This window comes from Fundulus heteroclitus, chromosome 1 (genome assembly GCF_011125445.2).
Source record: "Fundulus heteroclitus isolate FHET01 chromosome 1, MU-UCD_Fhet_4.1, whole genome shotgun sequence".
NCBI classification, from domain to species: domain Eukaryota; kingdom Metazoa; phylum Chordata; class Actinopteri; order Cyprinodontiformes; family Fundulidae; genus Fundulus; species Fundulus heteroclitus.
Window position 1 is genome coordinate 23,946,809 of NC_046361.1, and position 25,074 is coordinate 23,971,882.

The 25,074-nt window shown below is 37.7% G+C and overlaps 1 protein-coding gene across 2 annotated transcripts in view; it reads left to right on the forward strand.

Moving 5' to 3' along the window:
* cacna2d3a (calcium channel, voltage-dependent, alpha 2/delta subunit 3a) overlaps positions 1-25,074 on the forward strand; it is a 186,614-nt gene that overhangs the window by 78,009 nt on the left and 83,531 nt on the right. For both annotated transcript variants that reach the window (XM_036138420.1, XM_036138425.1), the window contains exons 6-10: positions 9,221-9,352; positions 10,089-10,300; positions 12,067-12,141; positions 18,757-18,846; positions 20,999-21,112. In XM_036138420.1, coding sequence (XP_035994313.1) covers positions 9,221-9,352; positions 10,089-10,300; positions 12,067-12,141; positions 18,757-18,846; positions 20,999-21,112 — 623 coding nt within the window. The remainder of the gene's footprint in view (positions 1-9,220; positions 9,353-10,088; positions 10,301-12,066; positions 12,142-18,756; positions 18,847-20,998; positions 21,113-25,074) is intronic.

Consider the following 25,074-nt stretch of genomic DNA (forward strand, 5'->3'; position numbering starts at 1 on the left):
ACCATGTTGTGGTTCTTGCCACATATTCTAAAGTTCACTTCTCCATGTGTTAAACTTTTTACTTAAAGATTAAGCATCTTTCTGATATTTTTTTTTACAACTTTTGAGTTTGCAGCGTCACATATTTTCTCTTTTTTGCCTGCAGCAATGAGGCTGCACATTAATAAGGGAGAACTACTGATAGGCATTCCTTGTACTGTATGATCACACTGAAATATACCCGCAGGTAACGTGGCTTAGAGCTATAAATTAACAATGCAATAGCGATAAAGTCAGAATCTATGATTCATGTGAAACAGCTTAAAAATAACCCAAAATTTTGCTTCTGTCGAGAATAAGTTCTGCCTCTATAAGTAGGTGGATATGACTTCATTATTTGTAACTCTTTGTTTTAATAATGCCACACATTGACCTAATTAGCTGTTAATAATTAGGCTTCTTCTGATTTACCATTGGCTGAAATCCAACATGAGAATTCAAGGCCTTGTAAAAGCCTCAGTGGACAAAGTGAATGTCAAGTTGACTTAACAAGGCTATGAGAGGCAAAAACGTATATAGGAAAAGAGAGGGGAAGGGGAAAGAGGGTGGGAGAGAACAGGGAGAACGTAATTGAAAAAGAAAGTAGGTTAAGTCAGACTGATGGAAGGTCTAAGCAAGAGATTAATTGCACCCTGTAAAAAGAAGAGAAAAAGCAAGTGAGAGTGACAGGAGAGAAAGTTAGAAACCAACTAAATGAAAGTGCATGAAACGTGAGGCGGGCAGCTGATGGAAGAATAGGAGCAGTAATTGTGATGTGATTTACAGACAAATGATTAGAGCCAAAAGCCCATATTCCTTACACCATACCAGGAGTGTGGATTTATCAAGAGACTTCTTCGGCTTTAAACTCTTATCTTTAAGTTCAGATCAGGTAGAGAGGGTTTTCTTTTGGGGGTACTTTGGATTTGCAACATGCTATAACGCTTTTGTAGAGATGTTACCATCAAAATTTAAAAATTAGTGTTCATCTGACAGTTATTTGTTAGAGCTTTTCTTTTGTACTAGTTTTTCAGACCCGGAAAACAACAAAGACTGGAGCCAATTAGGACCCTTTCAAGCAGTCAATTGGATAGCTCTCTGATTTTGGTAATTTTGTACAAACTGGCGATGTTATGTTTTGAGGTATAATACAGAGGACACAGATGGTAAACGGCAAGGATTCTTATTTAAACAGGGCTCAAAAATAAATGTGCATGACTGAGTGTGGATTTTGGGACCATGATACTGGCGTAGTCTGAAATGAAGAGGAGCTTGTAGATGTGGCCAGGAGTAGACATAGGGAGGATGTATATGCAGGAAATTATTGAAAGTGGCTTACTGTTTGGAGGTGGACAGAAAGAGTTAGGAAAGGAATGGAGATCCCAGCGATGAGTGAGAGACTTCACGGTGAGGATTTGTGTTCCTGGAGGGGTTCCGTTAGAGGGGAGGCTCAAGGGCTTGAGATCCTCAGAGGGAGTGAACAGAGAGCGGGGAGATATTGTCAGTAGAGGGAGGAAACACTCTTGATGATTTCATGAAGCTAAATTAAATCATCCCTCTGTGGACAAAGAAGAATCTGAAGTACCAAGTGTACGCGAGTCCATCAACACGGTTGAGGTCACTGAAGTAGTCAAAATTTAAAAAGCTACCCTGGAGGTTTTTTGGGGGGAGTAAATAATGTGGATAATTATCATATCATTTATCATTATCGTGATAAGAGTTGTGATTTATTGTGATAGCAATAATCTGCAAAATAGCAAAATTTACAAACTCCAAAACCTAACCAAAAGATGATTGGGATATTTACTTTTGTTGTTTGAACTTTTTGTTTATCTTTGTTTTTTACACTCCTGGTTCCAACTTCCACAAGACCGTGAAGAGAAACGCATTTCAATACATGATTAAATGCATAATTGTGTGCTGCTTAGCTTCGTAGTTGCACTACTTGATATAAACGGTGTAATGAAGTAGCTTTTTTAATAATAACTTATTAAGTTTAGAGGCTCTGACGTTATACAGTATCAGATGTATTGTCCAAAAAGACTGCACCATGTGATATATGCACTTTGATTATTTTGTCTATTTATGAATGTTTGTATATATATATATATATATATATATATATATATATATATATATATATATATATATATATATATATATATATATATACTGTATAAGCCAGGTAAAGGAGTCTCTGTGTCTGGTAAAATAATTATTGAACTTAACAAGGTTCTTTTCTGATGAGGTCCAATAATTAAGCATGTGACTGTGAAATTACTAATAAACTGTTTTTTCCCTGAAAGCAGTTAAAAAGATAATAAATTCAGGTCACCATCCCTATTGAAAGAAAATCTCTGAGATGGGAAATGCATTTCAATATTATACATTTACATACAAATTTGTAATTGTACCTTCACAGTTATAATCTGTCAAAATTGTGTTAATATGTAATGGAAATTATTTAAAGATGTAACTGTCAGATATGTAAGCAGTTATTTCACATTTAAAATGTATACAGCATATTCAAACAAATATATAGTGTTTTTTTAAACATTGAAATCTTTAGGTGTTTGCTATGTTTAGGTTAGTGTTTTAATCTCAAAATGTCATCTGAACTACAATCAGCCTCATCTGGCATTTTATTGGTGTCAATAAAATGCTGAACATGTGTACCAATTTTAGACATCCATATAAACCTTTATATGTATGTGATATATAGTAAGATAGGAAATGATCATACATGATGACCATATGACCATATTTCATTGTCACATTGCCTAACAAACGGTTCATAAATATGCCCAGAATCTGCTTAATAGAGCTGAGCCCTGCAGGTTAAATTGGTTCAACCATGGATCATAAAATCCTCTGAACTTGTTATGTCTGCTATAGTCATTCCGCCTCTTACTTAGAAAGATGACCAAAGAAGATTTTTTTTTTTATTCCAGAAATGCATCTGTAAGAAGGAAGGGCAAGGAGTGCAAGTTTTTTTTTCACATCTGTGATGTACCAAACCCAAGCACACTTTTCTATTCTATGTAGAAAAAAAACAGATGAGGCAATTGAGTTAAATGTCAAATTTAAATCTCATCAGTTTAAAGTGAAGGCTACCAAGAAAAAAATGTCACATTTTGTTAAATGCTTGTTACCTTAACCCCTTGTGTCTCTTCTTTTCTCACTCATCTTACATTTCGGGGCTTAGATGTGAAGAATACATGCTAGACAAGAACCAAGGATGAAAGAACTGAAAAATAAAAGGACTGGCAGTTTAGCTTTTTCTTTTCACTTTTGTTTACTCTTTTTTCTTGTTGCCACTTTGCTACACTGAATCCTATTGTCCCCACATGCACGGTCCAATCACTGTCATCTGAACCGGCTCCTTTATTCTGCAGGAGACTCGAGTGCAGCATGCGGACAAAAGTTGTTCTTTTTGGTATTGGCTGTGATAAATTTGACTTTAGAGCCTATCACAGTGTAAAGCTTTGTGTATCAAAGATTCTTCTTTCAAACACTGCACATTAAACACACACAAAAGCCTTGACAGACAAATTGACTAGGCAAGAGCATACTGTAACAATGTAGATGTATAATGGGTGTGCTGAAGCCAAGCAAATATTTCACAACAGGTGGATACTATTTTTGCCATGTTAGCATCGTCCCACTCATCACTTTTCAGTTAATAATCCTCATCTTAGATCTCACTTATTAAATTCCCTTCTTATTGTCCCTGAGGTGCTGTAATCTAACCTGAACAATGGGAGTAATCTGAGTGAGGAAAGTTCACATTTCTTTTTTTATTAGTCACATATGGTGGTTTTGTATAATCTTAGCTTTTCATCTTAGTACATGGACTTGTGTGCGTGTTTAAAAAAAAAAAAACAACTATAATCTTTCTTGGCTATACTGAAGTTAGAGCTCGGTTAAATTAAATATTGGTAAAGTAGAACCCGTGCTTTCCTCCTCATTATGATAATTTCCGATTGTAATAGATGCTCAAAATTCACCAGAAGTGACTCCATTGTTGTGTAAATCCATCCTGGATCTATTCCAGTCCCCTCTCCATTCCACTCCACTCCATGGAGGTGGATGGGTGTTGAGTATAAACAGTGTGTTATAGCTTCCAGAAGAATAATTCAATCATGGCTTATTGGCATGACTGTTGACAGCAGAACAATGCTGCCAGCATTGGAGTGAAATCTGTTATCTACTTCTCTTTCACGCCATCCATTAGGTAGGCTTCTTGTCTGTGTGTCTGTCATTTTCCTTCTGTATGCATTCTTGACTGTTTTTTTTTCCTGCTCACGCTAAAGGGTATTGTTTATCTGTTTCACGGTATGGTTTTGTGTCAGACTAGTTTTTTTCCCCCCCATTGAATCCTTCCTATCCTGCATTTGAACCAAACAGTAAGCCTCTCTAATAAGCTTGGCTGACTAGTCCCTAACTAGTAAAACGATGACACTTTCAGATTGAAAATTGAAAAGAAGCTTGTGTAATTGGATATGCTAAACAATATTGTACTTCATGAGTTTAGGGGGATTTATGTGCAAATTTTGTCGCACATTTTATATGCATTCATATTTGATATGTACTCATGGGATGCAGATACTCAGTTTGTATTCGAGAATAAAAATGCAACTTTTTGCAAGGCCGCAATAACGACAATAATCAACACTTTAGAAGTAAAGTCACTTTTGCAAGTTATACAACATAAAATAAAATAAAACAAAAAACTATTTCTATCAAATCCATTTCATTGAGCATATTCTGTTATACACATTGTGGACAAACATGCACAGCTTTCAATTTCCTTCTGAATTTTTTGGAAATCAAACTAATTTTTTTCTTAGTTTTCTCCATCCATTTTCTCCATCCACTACACCACCTATGTGGTGTTGTCATTGGCTAAGTTTGTGTTATTATTCTGTGTTTGAATCCCTGTTGCATCAGGAAGGGGATCTGGTGTAAAAACTGACATGTCAGATTTGAAGTTGTGATGATTTGTTGTGGCGACCCCTGAAGGGAGCAGCCGAAAAAATAAAAACAAAAAAAAACTTAGGCCCAAAGTTATTTCTACCCCTGATAGATTTAAATTGATAAGTATTGTCATTTAATCAAAAACCTTGTTTCAAACAGGAAATGAAAGAAGAAGCTCACAAAAGATAACAAAACATTGCAAGAACAGTGTCAATAAAAAAAAATCCAATTGTAGTTGAATTTGAATATTATAGATGCCCTTCTCAATAATCAATGGAAAATCCTGTGCTGGAATTACAGCAATCAAACCCTTCTTATATTGTAATTGCTGACCAGCATGCTTCCACTGTTTTTTTTTCTTATTTAATTTTGGAGATGAGCTAGCAGCATTTGAGGATGCACGGACTCCTTGCCATCACCCCAATGTTTAATTCCCTCCCCAGATTCCCTATGAGACTATATTGGATCTCAGCCTTGGCTCCTCCAAAACAATAATAATATATTCAATCAGAAGAAAGGAAACCTGGGGGAAAAGACAGAATTTAAACTGTAATCCTAACCCTATTTAAATGTAACCTTGAACCTTTAAAATAGGTCAACCCTAGTACCAACCTTGCTTAGTTGGGCTGTGAGAGTTTGAGAGCCTAAATCCTTTCCTCTGCCTATATCCCTAGAATACCATGTAGTTCTGGATCAGAGTTCTATGGAATTATTGAACATTTTATCAGAAATACTTTATATTGATCAGATGTCTATCACTATATATATATATATATATATATATATATATATATATATATATATATATATATATATATATATATATATATATATATATATATATATATATACATATGTAGGTGGTTATATCTACATAGAACTATATATATAGTAATAGTTATATATTGCTCTATTGCCCAGTCATATGTCTAACTTACCTTACTAACTAGCAACAGATATGGGCATAGCAGCTTTACTAGCCAGTTCAAAATGTCAGGATCTAAGTTAGCTTTTAAGTAAAGTCAGTAAATGATACCCCTGCCACATTTATTGTGCATATGCCTTGCATCTCTTTGGTGTATGAGGATATGTAGCTTTAAGTTAATATTGCTTTTCCAGATAGCTGATAGTGTATCAACTGTGATATGATCCTAACATTTCTTTGGACATGTAAAATAATTAGATTTATATGAGTGTTGCAACTTGGATACCTTACATGTACTGCAACTATGTTCAGACACACAATTTTGATCACTGACAGATAAAATGAATACCACTGATTATCTCTTTTTCATATCCGTGAGTGAAATAAAACTGACAGTAAGTGAATACTCTGTCCTCAAAGCTGATATGTTACAAGGAGAGAAAATGGACAAGCATTGGGATTTGAGTAAGTTTGACATAGACAAACTTCTGACGACTAGATAACTGAGTCTGAATAACTCGGTCTTGTGACAAGTTTCCAGTAGACATATTTTCTGTCAAGTGATCCAAGGAAGGAACAGTGGTGACCCGAGCTGATCATGGCCAGCCAAAACGCATGCATGCATGCATGTCAGTAGGCCCATGTCAACTGAATACAAGGTGGTTGGAGAGAAAGATATATGAATCCCAGTCAAATCTTTTTATGAATCACATTTAAAAACAAACAGCAAATTTACCCAAAGGGCTGTCCAAAAACCTGATAGATAAAAAGAGATAAAACCAAAGCATGAAACAGATTATAGAAATGGGCCCATTAAAAAGAGCATGTCAACCTGTAGCATCTCCGCATCTGAGGCCAGTGGGGCCTGGCCCCACCAGATGTCGCTATGGAGCTCTATATTTGCACTAATATGTGGGACAGGATCATTCTTTATTAAGCAATATTGTAAAAAAAAAAAAAAAAAAAAAAAAAAAACACATATTCCCTTACCAATAAAATTTTGTTAGAAACAATTGTGTCTATATATCTAAGACTGCAAGAAAACTGACAACCTCAGTAGGTTAAATCTTCCTGAGGAGTGCTGATATTGGGACCGGCCCACCAACGTTTATTTAAATAATGAACATCTAAAATTGCAGTGTGCATGCCCAGCATGCTCTCAGTAGACAGCCGTGGGGCACAAGTCCTTTAGTCCCGTGCTCGGATCGTCCAATCAAATTGCTGGAAATGCACACTTTATGTTTACATTCTGCCGGATAGTGTGCGACCATCTAGGCAAGGCAAATATGTTTGTATAGCACATTTAAGTACAAGGACAATGCAAAGTGCTTTACATGATTAAAACATTGGAAAATAAAAACTGAATAAAAGCAAGTAAAAAAACAGTTGGAATAAAACATGTTTTATTTTGTTTATTTAAACAAAATAAAACATAGGGAAATATAAACTAAAAGCAAATATTAATCTAGTGATGGTTGTCCTTGCTGGCTCATTGAAAGACTGACGTGAATCTTTTCTGTTCAATAAATGAATAATATGGGTGTGCCTTTTTTTTATAATTTTATGTGTAGACATTTAAATACATTTAACTTATATAAAATACATTTTCTTGTGTGTTGGTTTAATTGGAAGAAACATTTTGAGAAAACAAAGTTGAACACTTTCTTAAATTTAAAACCAGATTCCACAATTACTCCCAGAATTGTTACATGCTGTTTGATGTATAGCTTGAGGCACTCAAATTTAATAGGAGGGCAGGGTGAGTTACCATCTGGCCTGAATAAAATAACCTCTGTTTTTCTTTCACTGAAACTCAAAACATTTAGCGACATCCAAGCCTTGATGCTTTCAATGCAGTTAACGTGACGCCAACTGGAAGATTGCTCCACCCATGTGGAAGTGTACCCCAACCCTCGAGAACAAAGATCTTGTTAATGACGATGATAGTGAAGCTCACAGCTTTACCAGAGTTAATTTTGCTGTATATCCCAACATTAAGGCAAAAAAGACAGGTAAAAAAAATCCCAAACAAGTCATACATCAAGTCAGTGAAGTTATTTCAAAGTAACCACAGACAAATCAATGTCAAAGATTAAATATCCAACCTAAAATATATATTAGTAACTTAAAATAGTTAGTGCAGACTACATCACATGTCTTCATGCTGCCAGCATGCTATATATGGCAAGAATTTACAGTGAAATTCTGTATTAGGAGGGCAAATCTGACTTTACCCTACCTATTGAATACGTTCTGCAAACCTGAGTCTTATCTCATCACAGCTAACAAAAACTCTGTTTATGCAACCAAAAGTTGCATCATACACATATCCAAAACACAGCAGAACTAGTGTCAAGCATTACCCTTTAATTTAACCACTAAGCATACTATGTTTATGTACAAATATTGGGTCACCTTTATACAGACAAACATGTGGTAGCTCCCTGTTGATCGTTGTTGTGGTCAGCTGCTCGGGTCTGCCGCATACTCATATTTTACATTTTTCTAGACACCTTTTAGGTTGTGGGAGAAGATTAAACTGTATTCCATCCCTTTGAAGTTCGGGATAACACATCTGAGTTGTACGTTCTCACTCTAACAACGTTTAACCAGTTTTTTTGGTGTTTTTGTTTAACAGAATCCTTCTTACAGCAATGTGTTCGCAACGTGAAGTCTAAGAATTTTGTTGGAGCTGCAGCTCCTGCAGCAAAGGGGCATTTCACTTTAGGACGAAATGTGAGCCTCCAAGATTGATTGACAGGTGGCATCGTGTTAATTTAATAGGTTCTGTCATGTTCTGGCCTGTCTGCGTGCTTGCTGCCACACTCATCCTGCACCACTGCAGCTCAATCAAGCTCATCTCCTTTACATTTTCATCTGCCTATACATATCAGACTTCAGCAGACAGGCAGTGCCAGATTATTTAAAGCCTAGAGCCAGTAGATGTACAGCATTTTCCCTGCCTGATCTCCAGTGTTGGGAGTAACAGCCTCAGAAAATAAGTGTAACGGTACAAATTGTAGTTATTGTACTTTGCTTTTCTTTAGTAAGAAATAATCAAATTCATTTACCACTGTTCTCTTTCAGCCCTGATGTCTTGATCCCTCTCTCATGTTTTCCTTTTTTTTTTTTAGCATTTTTAAATATCTGTAAAATAAATAGGCCAGGTGCAGATGTATAGACTGAAATTAGTTGATTTTAGTATGATTATATGAGCAGATACCACAAACTATCAGCTCCAACCTTCTAAAATGTAACCACATGTTCAGTGTCTTTTTATTTCTCACTGTATCTTTGTAGATTCTGCAATTGTCAACGGTGTGTACTGGTCGGAGGCCCTGAACAAGGTGTTTGTGGATAACTTTGAGAGGGATCCCTCGCTTATATGGCAATACTTTGGCAGTGCCAAGGGCTTTTTTAGACAATATCCCGGTAAGTGTGTTCTTTTTATAAGAGGAGATGCATTAACCTGAAAAAAGAAAGCTGTGAGAGTTTATAGAGATTAGTTTGTGGCTGAAGGGGATGGAGAAACAGTGACAAAAACTGAGGTGTGATAAATATAAGTACAAGAAACATAATTAAGACAATTCTTTGCAATTCATACATTTTATAAAAGCAGCAAACTTTACAAAATGTATGGATAGCATCTATTTTTGGTCTCTGAAACATTTAAATTTCTCTTTATTCTGCCGTACACAATAGAACAACTGAGATCATAAAATGGCCTCCTCCAGTGTTACTTTCCTCTCTTGGTACCTGCAAAGTACTGGATGAAAAAAACAAAACAAAGAAAATGACTCATTTTATGTTTTGTGAATTCATCAAAGTTGTCCAAGTTCAAATAAAAATGCTTTCCTACTGAAGAAATTATCCTAATGGAAACAGCTTGAAGTGGCTTTTGTAAGCTGTTCAATGTTTCTCAATGCTGGTGGTTTGGAACAATTTTCAATTTTTACCTGCATATTTGTAAATCTACACAATAAAATATACTTTTATAATTTTTGGCTATTTGAAGGTCTGAAAACTGAATGCTGCATGAGGTACTTTTATGTAAAGAGAACCATGAATGTTTAAAATATGACTAAAGGGATGGCCTTTAGTTTATGACACAAACTAATGCAGTTTAGTTTTATTTTTCAATTGTTTTCAATATACAATGCTTTTACAGGAATCAAATGGAAGCCAGATGAACATGGAGTTATAGCTTTCGATTGCCGGAACCGAAAGTGGTACATCCAGGCAGCCACCTCTCCGAAGGATGTGGTGATCTTGGTGGATGTCAGCGGCAGCATGAAAGGACTGAGACTGACTATTGCCAGGCAGACTGTTTCCTCCATTCTGGACACTCTTGGAGATGATGACTTTTTTAATATAATTGCTGTAAGTCAATTCCATCCACACGTGAGACTAATCTTTTTGTCTTTTATGGTAAATGGTAAATGGTAAATGGCTTGTACTTGTATACTGCTTTAACTAGTCATACAACCCCAAAGCGCTTTACATTACAATCAGTCATTCACTCATTCACAGACACATTCAAATCCTATAAACATACCAGTAATTATGACAGCTGAAAGCCAACCCAACCCATCCCATTTCTGTACTCCCTACATCCTGTAAGGGTCACAGCAGGGGAGTTTGTCTCTTCCCAAAGAGACAAACAACAATGCACACAAATAGTCACATCTAAGGTCAATTGAGAGTTGGCACTTATCCCACATTCATTTTGGATTATAATCAGAAGCCAGAATACCATGAAAAAGCCCATGCATGCATAAGGCACAAACTCCACCCAGAAAGGAGATGTGAACCAGATGCTTAGCTATGAAGCAACAGTGCTAAATAGCAGATTCATTATGTTGGCCTCAATCTAAGCGCTTAATTTTAAATCTACCCATAAACAAATTGAAACACATAAGTCTTTATCATAAAAAGGTATTTTATGGAACACTTTCATCCCCATGAATAATGGCTCTCATACGTTTGTTTCAAGTCAGCTTCTTGGTCTCCAAAAAATAATTTTCTGACCCAGTTAACAAACAACTAGCTTACGCACACAAATAAGACACACTCATCTTTATCTTTTCCTTTTCAGACTAGAAAGATGCTTTAAAAATTAGCTTTCTTTCTTGTCATGCTCATAACTAATTAATCGTCATTTGAATGAAGAATTGAAATGCAAAAGAGGCAGACTTAGTTGTTTCCTGCCTTTGGGTTCTAAGCTATTGTTATCATTTACTCAGGCTATTGCAGTTCTGCTGCACACCCACATTTGATGTTTGAGTTTTGGCTGCACAGAAACGTAAGCAGTCAGACTTTTGTTATGTCTCCATTTTGAAAAGAAAGAAGAGTTTGAAAATTTATTTTTGTGTTCTGATTATTAAAATATTATGTTCTGATTTATTATTATTATTATTATTATTATTATTATTATTATTATTATTATTATTATTATTATTGTTATTATTATTATTATTATTATTCAATTTAAACTTTAATTGGACATTTTAAAAATCATTAATTGAGCATAGAAAAACACACAATAAAGTCACTTCTTTTTCTATGGTAAACAAAGCTTTCAATGTCGCTTAATATGCTTATTATGGTAATTAGAAAACTATTCTATTTGATGAAAGGAAAGGAGAATTTGAAAAGATACGTTAAAATATTTGCTTATTTTGACAAATAAGTTTTTCGTTCCGATCTCACAAAACAATGTGTTTCGCACATCCCATCATAGTATTATTTTCACTGTGGTGTGTGAAGTGATTACATACACTCTAGAGAGCAAACAATCTTATGCGGTGGGAGTATGTTTTGTGCTGCAATAAATATACATTCTCAGTCCAAAACCTTTCACACGCAGTACACACAGAAACAGATTAGAGCCCGTTTACTGCCTTGGAGAAACAATTCTATTGTCTTCCTAAGTCTTTGAAGTTTAGTTCATAGTAATGCATTAAATGGTTTAATCGTCGAATGGCAGGCTCTGAACAGAATGTGTTTTGCACAATGTATGCACATGTGCTTCTCATCAAGAAGACGTCTTTATAATGCACATTTTAAACATTAAACTATATATTATTTAAACCGACTAAAAGTTTATAAATGAATCGCTTTCACCTCTTTCCTTTGTCTTTCACCAGTACAATGAGGAATTGCATTATGTGGAGTCATGTCTGAATGGAACCTTGGTTCAAGCAGATGTCACCAACAAAGATGTGAGTATTTACAGTTTATATGTTTTGTTAACTTTTGTAGTCAACTTGAAACTGTTCATAGATTAGGATTTCTGGTACCATTTTAAGGCAACAGAAAACAACATGAAATTAAATTTTGGGTATTCAGAATAACAATTTCACATATTTTGAAAGAAAATCCTAAATCAACGTATGTTAATTCAAAATCATTGGTTCTGTCAGAAAACCAGAATAAAATACGGAGGAGTTCGCATGCACTACTTAATGAGGGTGAAACAGGAGAAGAACCATCTCCCTTCTTTCGGCACTGCCCAGAGGACAGCCTCTCAGAGACATCTGTGAAGAGCACATACAGTATACAAAATGAAATACTGGTTTTCTTTTACACAGGTTACACAGTCAAAAACATTTTAGAATGTTGGGCCAATTTAAAAAAGTGATATGCAGAAATACTGAAAAAGTTAGGGATTTGCTTCTATTCATTTCAATTAAGTTAAATTCAGTTCAGTTCAAAAATACTGTGTTAATCCCAAAGGGAAATCAAATGTTGTAATTTAGGGTTAAATACGCAATGTTGCTTACTTTTAATTGGTAACCACAGCCACACATGAGATCCTATGAGCTGCACTCTCTACATCCTCTGACACAAACATTAATACCTCAATGAGTGTTTGAAAAAATCCCGTATTGTTGAAGTGTTGTGCAGATTTTCAAGAATGCAGCATATTTAAAAGTAATTTAATACATATTTATAGCATGAGGTTAAGAGTGGAGATTGGAATTTTAAGATGCAGTCATAAGGATATCGGAACGATCCATTACTGATTGCTCACTATAGGCGCAGTTCCACCGACTGATCGGTTTGACTTACCCAACTCCGCTTGTCCCTACTCAGTTCATCTTCGTGTGTTTCAACCAGCCTAGAAATGTCCGGAGGAGGGAAACATCTCCGGAGGTGGCTTTAGCCCCATCGACCCGCCCCGCGCCCTGTTTGCGACATTGACACTTTAAAAAAATCTGCAAGAAATGGTAAACAATGCATAAATAAATTATAAATAAAAGAAAAATATAAATAATGTAAAATTGTAAACGCAAGATTGTCTCAGAGCGTTCAGGGGTTTCCCAGTACGAGCTCCGTTCAGTGGCCACATCTGCCAAAGCAGACTGCTGCTCCCACCGGTTGTTTTCAGTGACGGAGTTAAAATTTTAACTTTATGAGATTTATTTACCTCAGACATGTCGGGAGTCTGGAGAACCCGTTAATAACTTTAAAAGAATTTTAACCACAATTAAATAATTTTTCTAGGTTCGATTTTGCGCTGACTCCCAGGCTGTGGGGTGCTGTGTCAGCAGACAGCTGCTGCCTCTACCACATGAGATGGAGGGATGGACACTTCTATCTCTGATACATATAGAAATCATGTCCTTTTTCTTTTGTTTTTTTTTCTCCCTTCAGACATGGTTCATGGTTTAGAACTAAATAGTAAAATTATATTTCGCCCTTTAGTTTTTCTGGATTCCGCAGAGAAAACCTTCTAATTTGTCTTCGCCCCTTGGCCAATCACTGAAAATCAGTGTGTTCACATCAAATTTGCTCTCAATTCATCTCGGTTTGACCGTGCTCTTGAGTAGAGCTGGAGAAACTCAGGCTGGTCCTTTAAAAAAGCTGCGCCTGAAACACTCGCAAGCGGGCGGAGCCGAGTGGTGCGTGGCCAAAACAAGCCGGTGGAACTGGGCCTTATCTGTTAGTGTCCAGTGATTACTTTGTAAACTCCTCCATTAAACCAGCGGAAAAGTGAGGTATTTAACTGTACATGTAATACTTTCAATTCTCCACTTGCAAGTAGTGAAAAATGGTCTTGGCATGCATTTTGATGAAGTTGTTAGTTTCTGTTTATCGTTTAGGGACTCTATACTTATGAATACAGATTAGTACTCTGTGTCCAGGATTGTGTGTTTAGGTCCAGATAGTAGCTGGATGTAGTTGAGTCAGTCCACATAAGAGAAGAAAGCAGTGTGCACCAGTAGATAAGGCTGATCTCTTTTAATTTAGCAGAGGAAAGAAAGCATTGTCCCAGTAGAGGCTTCAAATTTACTCATCTGTCTTTAAAGGATGTGTTTTAAAGCCACGTTTTTTGCTTGGTAAAAAGTACTTAAGGTTTTATGTAACAAAATTTAGCGAACCAAACTGCCTTAAATTGTAGATTTTGTTACTCACAAATGAGTAAGTCTAAAAGCAAACTTTAATATTTCAAACGGTTGTTAATTAAAAGCACACCGTGATACTTAATCACATCCTGCAATAATTAGAGCAACATAATCTGTAAAAGGTATCGCTATGCTTTCTGATTCACTGTGGTAATCTCATTATATCTTGTGTTATTAATTCAAAACACTCTCGCTCATCCAGTCTCGTTCTTTTTGTCTTCCCTCAAAGCTCACTTTTCTCTGAGCTGTTGCATGTTATTCCAAGCATAGATTTCAAGATACTGTTTTATGATGGTATTGTTAATTTATGTAACTGATGTCTTGTCTGTGTTATGAGTCTCCCTTGTAAATGAGACCTCCAGTTTCATCGAGATTACCTGCCAAAAAGAAAGTAAATAAAAATTTAAATAATTACTAATGACATGTAAAGGTTTGAAACTCCTATGAAAGAGCAGGCAGTATTTGTAGTTAAAATGGATAATAAAAAAAAGAAATATCTTCTAAAACTTTGTTGCTGATACATAGGAGGCATTTGCCTCCTTACAAATTTGGCAAACTTAAATGTTTCAGCTCATCAAACAAATAAATAAATACATATTAGACACATGTAACTAAAGTAAATATAACAAAGCTGTTTTCAAATGATTTCATTTACAAACCATCAAAAGCTACTTAAACTCACCTGGCACTCTGTGGCCAACTGATTCTCCCCTAAACGTTTTAATTGGTGGTGTCACCCTGTGTGGCAACGGCTGAGGAATCTTCATCAACCCTTCTTTGCAAAATTGTTTTAGTTTATTCAAATTGGAGAGGTTTTTAGCATGCCCTTTCCCTGGACCTACCTTGGGTTATCTTACCAGGCATGATAATACAGTCCCCTCCCCACATTGGACCATCTGCGTTATAGCTGCTGCTGCTTGCTGATGTCTGCCCTGCAAGTTGGGGGCTTTGGAGTGGGGTGTTCCTCTTCCCCGGTGCTGGTGCTGTTCTGCTTTCAGATACAGCCCAGATTTCATAGAATTTGCCCTCAAGCCTAGAAAATGTTAATGATTTTGTTGCTTTTTGGGATCTTTAGCTTACTTCATGTTGTCAGACAGGTTCTCTTGAAGAGATTTCTTGGTTGTAAGGGTTCAGCATCATATTAAATTAAATAAATTCTAAAATTAATGAAATTGTGTTTGATTGTTTAATAGATTCAGTGATACATATGGTGTTGCAAACAAAGCAGAGATGCACAACCCTGATGTCTCCGGAAACTGATGCTCAAAGTAGAATTTTCTTTCTGCTGTGCATGAACTCTGAACTTGCCCAAGGTTTCCTGGTGGGGTTGGGTGGTATTCTTGTTTCTGGACTTCCTTTGATACATTTTAGCTCTAGTTTATTTTATTAGATTAAAGTCCACCACTAAATTTCCACTACTTTTGCATTGCACTGGTTATGGTAGTGTTTAAAATATATGTCTGTGTCTTAACTCAGACTTGTACACAGAAAGAAAATACAATTTAAAATGACACAAAAGTTAAATGATGGCAAAACAGGGTTAGGATTATACTGAGTTAAAATTCTCCACAAGTATAAAAAGATGATGTAAGGTAATGTCGTAGGATGTTAACCTCTTGATTTGACTTGGTATTGGATCACTGTTCATGGCTGCTAATCGGATTGAAAAGAGGCTACAGTTCTCATATCTCCACGCTTAAACCGTTCTTTTTTAATAACTGAAAGCCCTTTTTCTTCCTCTGAATGCATATATCAGAAGTGCATCAATTTTCATGTTGAGATGAGTAATTTGCCATAAAATCAAAACCAAACGCCTCTACAAGCTGCAGTTAAAGATATGTTGTTCCTTCACACTGATATACTCACAGCTAGGCTAACCTAACTAACTGCTATGATTGCTTTAAAGAGTTAAAGGTATCTGCTCTCTGAAAAGTTGGACGTCCAACACACAATTCAGATCCTTGTGGCGCTGCACAAAAGTTCTGGCATATTTAGTATTGCACTCACACTCATGCGCCTGGTAATTCTCTCCACCACACTCATTTTCTGTCTGCTTCTTAAATACTCTGCTGGATATAAGCATAGCCTGCTGTGTTCTGAAAAATCACTTCAATCTTTACTAACAGGCACTCACAGGTGCATACACAAGCAATAGTTAAAGCTTGCTATGCTCCAGGGAATGGTCTTTTGTTGGAAACGATTAACCTTTCATCGGAATCCACAGAAAGGTTGTCATGTGAGGATGCTAGAAGAGACGCTGTGAGTTATTTCTGTGTACATGTGTACTTGTGCCTGATGTGTGTATGTGCGTGCAATTGCAAGGTTATTCCCTACTGAGCGTACTCTGATACGTTCTTACACATCTTGCTGCCCCCTGTTGAGCGTTGGAACGCTTTACTCTGTCCATTATTGAAGAGAAAAAGTAAAAGCAAAGGGAGAAAAGTTAAGGAAAGATGAGGGGCTTTGAGGATTATGACATTTGGGAGGTGTACAAGAGGACTGGGGTGTTAATTCACTGTAAGAATCACATGTAATATTTTTTAATGTTTATTTTCAACAGGAGCTGGAGGTGTGCAGGAAGGTGTTTTCTTTTCTGTGTGTGGAAATGTGTTTCTACTATCACAGGGAAACATCAACAATTAAACATCTACAGTGTTTTGCAAAAGTTTATGTACCCTTTGAACTTTTTCATATTAGAAACATATATGCCAGTGTGTTTTGTTGGGATTTTATGTGACAGGTCACCACAAAGTAGTGCAATGAAAGAAAATGTTACATGCTTTTCATTTAAGTGCCCTGTTGTGTTCGTGTTACAAAACAGTTTGTGCTGCAGTTACAGCTGCAACTTTTTTGAGCTATGTCTTTAACAGTTTTGCACATCTAGAGAGTGAAAATGTTCTCCCATTCATCTTTCCAAAATAGCTAAGTTAAGTAGATTGGACAAGTAAGATCTGTAAACACCATCTTAATAGTCTTGCCACAGGTTATTTGTTTAATTTAGGTCTGACAATGTGGCCATGCCAGCACATGAGCATGTTTTAATATAAACTGGTTTAGATTAAAGCAAGTTCATGTGTTAATCTTGATATGGATGGAGGTTCAGTTTCCAGCAGGTGGTGCTAAGTTCTTCTGATTTTTGTGGACTATAATGTGGACATTTCTTCACCGATCTTCAGCGGGCACTGTGGAGAGAGGGTGGCTGATTTCTGTCTTCTACCAGTTCACATTGTAGAGGACCAGGAGCGTGAACATCTCTGGGCTGCTGAAGAGGGCCCAGGAGAGACTGCACTTTTGGAGGGTGCTTAGGAGAAATAGCATCCCACAGAGAGTGCTGGTGTCCTTTATTGGTGTTGTGTTGTGAGCATTATGACTTACTGCATCTGTGTATAGTACACTAGCTGTGCAGTAGCTCAGAGGAAAGTCCTCCAGAGGGTCGTTAACGTGGGCGGCCAAAAGATTGTTGGCTGCCCTTTCCCCATACTTGAAGAACTTCACAGCTACCAAAGTATCCAAAAATCCCATAACATTGTGAAAGGACACCTCTCACCTGGGTCACACTCTGTTTGAACGGTTACCATCAGACACACCCTGCAGATCAATTAAAGCAAGGACAAGCAGATTCAATAACAGTTTCTATCCAACAGCAAAAGCTTAATTCAGTACAGCCAGAATGTAAAGGGGAATGCAATAACGGGAATTGTGTAATTAGTATAAATGTGTTTTATGTGTTTTTATCTTTTTAACAAGTTTATAGAAATATTCCAAATAGTCTATTTTTCTATTTTACATAACTAATGTATCTCTTTGCACTGACCAGATAGCCTTTTTTTCATTTAATGATGTTCTATTCTTCTTTGCTTTTGTCTATCACATAAAATCCCATTAGAACACTTTGTAATTTGAGGTTGTAATGTCACAAAATGTGCAGTATGAAAACTTCTGCAAGGAATTATAGTTGTATACAGTTGACTAGATAAAACAAGATAGTTTCTGATGTGAATTTGTCTCAGAGACTCTTGTCAAAGTAGATTTTTTGGGGAGTTGCTAAAAATATCCATCGGGTTTTCAGTGAAGATGAGGGAAACTGGTCATCAAAAGGTAGTCCTCTCAGTCAGTAGGTGAAACTGCACTTCAATATAATGTGGCCTCATAATCTGGCCTAAGGTTTTAGACTGTTTAAGTGATTCGCCTCTACAGAAAAAAACACACTTTTTTCAATTCAGTGAAATAACATGAGCTATGTGAAGGAACAATTAAATTACTCTTTTGTTGTATTGATAATTTTCTTTGATTATATTGCATCTTATGTTTTTTTTTTCTTTTTAAAAAGCCACAAACATTAATACATGTAGCATCTTCTGAAATGTGCTGTTTTGGGTCTTTGTTTATGTTACCATGACCTACCTCTCAAAACTTTTATTTTTGCAGCATTTCCGGGAGCACCTTGATAAGCTGTTTGCTCAAGGCATTGGTATGTTGGACATAGCTCTGACGGAGGCGTTCAATCTTCTCAGTGATGTAAGTGACTCACCGATGAACAATGATTATTACACCCACACACAGATACACTCACCTAAACAATGGTTTTATGCTAAAATCTAATTAAGACTGTAATTAATAGCTCAGTTCATAGAATCAGTCCAAAAAAAAATTAACAAGTAAACAAGGTACTTGATGACTCGGGTTGTTGCCATTAGGAACTAGCAATTAATCAAATTTAGATGCAAACAAGTGTTGTGTAATCATACCTGTTTGATTATGAATGTTATTAATAATTAGCTATTATAATTAGTAATATATCATTCAAAATCAAAGGTCAACCATAGCGAACATTGTTTCAAATGGCTGTGATCAAGGGCTATCAGCCTTTAATGATTAGTACTAACAATTGGACTATTAGACAATAAGTTAATTCGCTGGTTGAGAGTTGAGGGAGACTCAGAGGGCGGACACAAAAGCTTTAACAAATATTGCGGGAAGCTTTAAAAACAGGAAACAGGAAGCAGAGGGAGAGAGCGAGGGAGAGAGAAAGGAAAAGTGAAAAGTAGCTCTAAGGCCAATTGATGTGGCTCTGTTCTCAGAAAACAAAACAAACACAGCACAAGGTGCTGGTGAAGATCCTCAGTCATCCAGGTCATGGTCATTCCAAAAAAGTTAAAAAACAAAACAACTGGACTCTTTTCCGAAGTTTGAAGACGTTTCGCTTCCTATCCAGAAAGCTTTGCAAATTAAACAAAGTTTCAGTTTAATTTGCAGGCCAACAATGACCTGGTTTAGATAACAATGTTATTGTTATCTATTCCCTGGCAGGCGACTCCAAGCTGACCAAAGGCTTTAACCTGGCGGCGTGATTCATCATCCACACAGTAGGACCAAAGTCCAGGGTCCATGGCAGCAGGGCCTATATGTTGACGAGACAGCATTTGGAAGTTAAAAACAGGCAGATGCCGCTGAAGCGTCAGAGTGCCAATAGCCAATATGCAACCTAAAACTAAATTCACCACGGTTCAACCTGAGGTTATGATTGTGTGGTACTTCCCCTTAAATGAAATTCAGCCACTCTGATTCTTTCATCCACTGGGAGTAAGTGGAAACTTCCATCCATTTTTGTGCACCCTCGGACAAAACAGCTTTATAGTAGCTACGCTCTGCTTAAGTGGAGCAGTAAGACATGCTAGCATGACTTAAGCCATTAAATTTGCCAGTCGTTGTATCAGGAAAGATAAAATCAGAAAGATAAACTGTTTTCTAATTTGACCATCTTGAGCAAAGAAACACAGCTGACTGCCCATGAGCTGGTCTTTTTGCTAACCTGACAACAGCCAGCTGCATGTATCGCTCCGCCTAGCTCCACTCACATACATCTGGGACACGGCTCATTCAAAGTGATTTCCCCAACCAAATTTTTGGTCTGGCCAATCAGGACGCAGGGCGGGTGTTTCATGGATGTGACGTAGTGGAGAAGCCACCGTGAGATTCCAACAACAATGGCGGCTCGTATCGAGGAAGCAAGCGTTAGCATTGATGCTGCTGTTTCTTCCGTGTTGTCCAATCTATCTGATATTGTTTCATTAAAAGAACATCCAAGAACGCCTCTGAAGGCTTTTGTTGGTGGAAACCATGTTTGGACGACACATTTTCCGCGGCCGCCTCGCCAAAATAGCGCTGCGGGAAACCCTGCACTACAGCCGCAAACACATAAAAAAAAAAAAAAAAAGGTTGTTTTTTTTCCGGCGTCGGTCTCATCAGCGTCACGGGTTAGCTTCGGTGTGAGTGGTTGAAATAGCACATCGATAAAGATGACAGACAAGTGGCTTATCCAATCATATGCAAGGAGTTTTGATAAGGCCCAGCCTTTAGTAAAGGCAATTCCTATGGCCGTGTCCCAGATGTATGTGAGTGGAGCTAGGCGGAGCGATACATGCAGCTGGCTGTTGTCAGGTTATCTTTTTGCACCCATTCTTGAAATTCTTATCGGTGCACAACAGATCATTTTATACCCCTTTTTTTTGTTTTGCTTATTTGATTATTTGAAAAATGTATGTGCAACAAAAATGCAAACGCTGGACATCACTGTAAGGGCGAAAATACATTTTCACATTGTTGTATCTGTTACAGGAAGTTTTGTTAAGTTGCATGTATTCTGTTTAATTTTCTCTGTTTTTTCCAGTTTAACAAGACTGGAAGGGGCAGTGAGTGTAGCCAGGCCATTATGCTGGTGACAGATGGAGCAGTTGATACATACGATGCCATCTTTGAGAAGTATAACTGGCCAGAGAGGAAGGTAAAGTAACTCCGTGTCTTCTTATTGGAAAAAAAAAATGTGCACCCTGAAAAACCAGGCTTATTTTGAATTTTACAGTAGCTGACATTTTAAACTGTAGAAACTCAAATGATATGTCTCATTAGTGTAGAAATATTTAAAATGTGAAATCAGAAACAATTTTACATAAGTTGTGAAGGCTTAATTTTGTAACATTCGTTACCAGATTTACTTTATAAATCTTCATTGTAGCAGACATGAAAGTCTTTTTTCCTAAAATACTTCTGTCCCTTTGGTTTGCCTTTTAGGCTCCAGGCATGCTTTTATGATTCTTCAGCTGAGGAACAGTTTCTTATTGGACGCTGTGCCAAAAAGCCCATATTATCTGCTCTGATCATTGCTTTACAGGAAGTTCCTGCATCTCTCCTCCAGATCACTGCAGTTTAGGCAAAATTAACTTCAGGTTTTGTTCGAATACATGTTACACAGGTTTCTGCCTTCAATACAATTTTATTTCCATATACTGAAGGCAGTTTTTTAGACATTTGCTTTACTTTTTCCCCTCTGAGGTCACTGGCGGGTTTTGCCATTATTAGAACAGGCTCGTGGGCACCACATGTGGTCCTCGGGGGCTACTTAGTGCCTGTGGGCACCATGTTGGTGACCCCTGCTCTACTGCAATCCAGAAGGAGTATTTATTCTAGGTCCAGTGAGGCAACCATTTACATCAGTGAATGTTTAGCCGACTTCTAACATCTACCCAAAAATAACACTCTAAAACTTCCTGGCAGTAATAAGCAAACTGTATTGAAATTAAGGCTGCTACATACTCCACGAGAAACGAGACATTTGTTCTCTACGTCATTTTGTTCTCTTAGCGCTGTTTTTAGTGCCTGTTCTCAACACAACATCTAGGCAGAACTAACTACTGTACTGTGATTGGACAGGATTTAGACGGCCGTGTTTTGGTTGGAGAAGCGGAAATGTCTCACATCTGTGGAACTTCAGTCTTGCAGTCCCACAATTGAACTCTGGTCGTTTAAAGCTAGGGTCAGTGATTTTTTCGCAAGTCTCCCTAAGTCCCTTTTTGAATAACTGCGTATGCGCAAGACTATCTTACCTTGCTCTCCCGCTCTTCAGGGTGGTCACGTCAAAAAAATCTCCCAAAACCACTCTAGTCTTATTTTTTTTCTGCTGAGGCCTTCCTCTTCTTCTCATAAAGATGAACACTGTTCGCTTCTTGTGATTCACAGGCATGTTCAAAGTATACAGTGAGAGCAGTGGAGCTACAATGAATGGCTAACACAGAAGCTAACCGCTAATCTAGCCACTAAGTTAATCGGGTATATAAACACTAGAAGTGCGCATGCACAGCCAGCAATCGGAAACTAACAAGGAACGTGGATGCACATTACCATTATGTGAGTGCGTCAGAATGATTGGCATGGGGGACAACCAACAGATAAGGCGATACCCCTGGAACTTGAGGGACAGAGGAGGCTGACTGCAAGAACAAAACTATGGCAAATTCCTGCTCTTTGGTGTGAAGAGCAGTGATTGGTTAAAGTTTTTACAAGCCTGCAGCTCCCACAGAGATCGACTATTTTTACGCAAAAAAAATATGTACCCCCGTTTTTGGAGAACGGGGGTGCTTATTGGAGTCAGCGGGGGAGCTGGCATCCAGGAAGGGCATGTTGGTTCCAATTAATTCCTCCCCATCCCCGGACACCTCCCTCTGCCTGCTCCATCACACTACCAGACATGTAGGACCTAGGGGTGTGGAGAGGGAAGGATTTCCCAAGGTGATGTCCTTGACCCCAATTTTATACATTTTAGGCACTTTCATTTATAACATTCTCACAATGCACATATGTGTGTGATTGGGGGGGGGGGGGAGGAGGGAGGGGGACTGATTGAGCAGGCCTCACCCCTGGTGGCTTCCTCTGTCTCCATTCACATTTAGACATTGAGGATTCTGGGTAGGGTGCATGGGGGGTTGCGCTGTATACCTGCTACCTTCTGGAGGGGGGGTGGGTGAGCTGTTCAAGGCGTGCCCCTTTTTGGCCCTCTCAGTTTTAAACACACTTGAGGACAACATGCAACACAACATTTAAGCAGGTGGAGGCAGGCTTGGGGTCTTTTTCACACTCCTAAGCGGATCCATGGCTAGATCTGCTCTGGCATAGCTGACTGCCAGTGTTGTGGCTGTTTGGGGGTTTCCTGGTACCCATCTCTGCTCTTCCCTCAGGTGGGAGAGGCGGGTTTCCCTGTGTTGGCCCCTCTTGGGCAACTTTGCTCGGGGAGTCTCTTCAGGCGTCTGGGATTTTAGTTCCCCTGGTGCCTGATCTTGTATTCTGATGGGCGGGTCTTTGGCTCCTTGCAGCCACTATTGAGCATTTTTCTTGTGGAGGAACATTGCATGCTCGGGTGCACTCTCACAGACACCTGCAGGAGCTTGGATTCAGGTTCTTGCGGATTCACTTCTGTACAGAAGATCCCTATTGTTGTCTTTGGCTGTCACTTCATACATGTCGAATTGATTAGTGCTGTGTGTTGTGATGGTGTCGGGGCATTGGTTGTGAGTACCTGTGGTACTTTGTCGGTTGGTTTTGCTGTTCTTTTTGTATCGCTATTTGCAGGTTAGGAGGCAGACTCATAGGATGCAGTGTTGCTCTCTCCCTTTCCTCTCCTCTTTCACTCTTTCTCCCTTTTGGCATTTGTCTCATCTGTTTCTATCTATTTTTTCACACTTTTGCCTTCCCATTTCAATGTCCACTGAATATGAAATAGTCCCATTATAAAATCTAATAAAGCTTCTTGCATACTGTATGTCAATCAAATAGAGCACTATGGCGAAAGCAGTAAGGCTCCCCTTGTGAAAGTAAAATCTGTTGTGCTTTTTTGTGCATTAAGACAAAATTCTTATTGCCAAATTTCCAGACAGGACACACAAAAAAGTGCTTCCAAGGATGTAGCCAATACATAATGTATTGGCTACTTTCAGGATGGAAGGGTGATTTTACACAGTACAATAAAAATCCTTAACAGGATTACGAACTATAACTTTAAGCATTAGAACGTGTCAAAAATACCTAAATACCTCAGAGATTTCGGCCATAAAAATAATAAAGAAACCCAGTGTCTAAAAAATAAGCCAAATGTTCATGGGAGATATAGGAGATAAACAGAAAAATTAAAAGAAATTGGGATTTTTATTTTTTGACTTTGCATAATCTGATTGCATTTAAAGTCTTACCACCCTCTTGACAAAGTCTAAGAGTCTAAGAGTGAAAAGAAAACGTGTTCCAGGATGGGTAATGCAAGAGAAGATGACAGATAATCGCGTCACAGCAGTAACCAAAGGAAAGCAGGCAGTCACAGCCAGTTGAGGACTCACTCACACTGACAACTCTAAAGGAGAAAACAGCACAGATGTGCTGGGCAATTTCTTTCCAAGTCCATACGAATTCCAATCCATATGTAGTTCAATAACCTATTTTTACATTGCTTTGGTGAACTTGTAGGAACACGTCGCTTCTACATGCAATAATAGAATGGCAATAAAATGTTTTTCCAACTTCCTAAAATAATACTGTTTAGTTTAATTAACCTAAAGCTCGTGTTGCAACATGTACTTCTGTAATTACCAGTGCACCACAATAGTTTTCATTATAATGGTGCTCTAGTGAAATGAGACTATAATTAACCTTTTGGCCACCAAGGAAAATGCTGTTTCTGGTGCAAACCCAACACATCCCCAGGAACACCATCCCCACAGTGATACATGGTGGTGATAGCATTATGCTGTAGGGATGTTTTTCAGCAGCAGAGACAGTAACATTGGTCTGAGTCAAGGAAAAGATGGGTGGTGCTAAATAAAGGAATATTTGTCTTTTCAGTCTTCCTGTGATTTGTGATTTCCAGCAAGAGAAGAACCAAAGTGAACTGTTAAAGCAATAGTTGAGTGGTTAAAGAGGAATTGT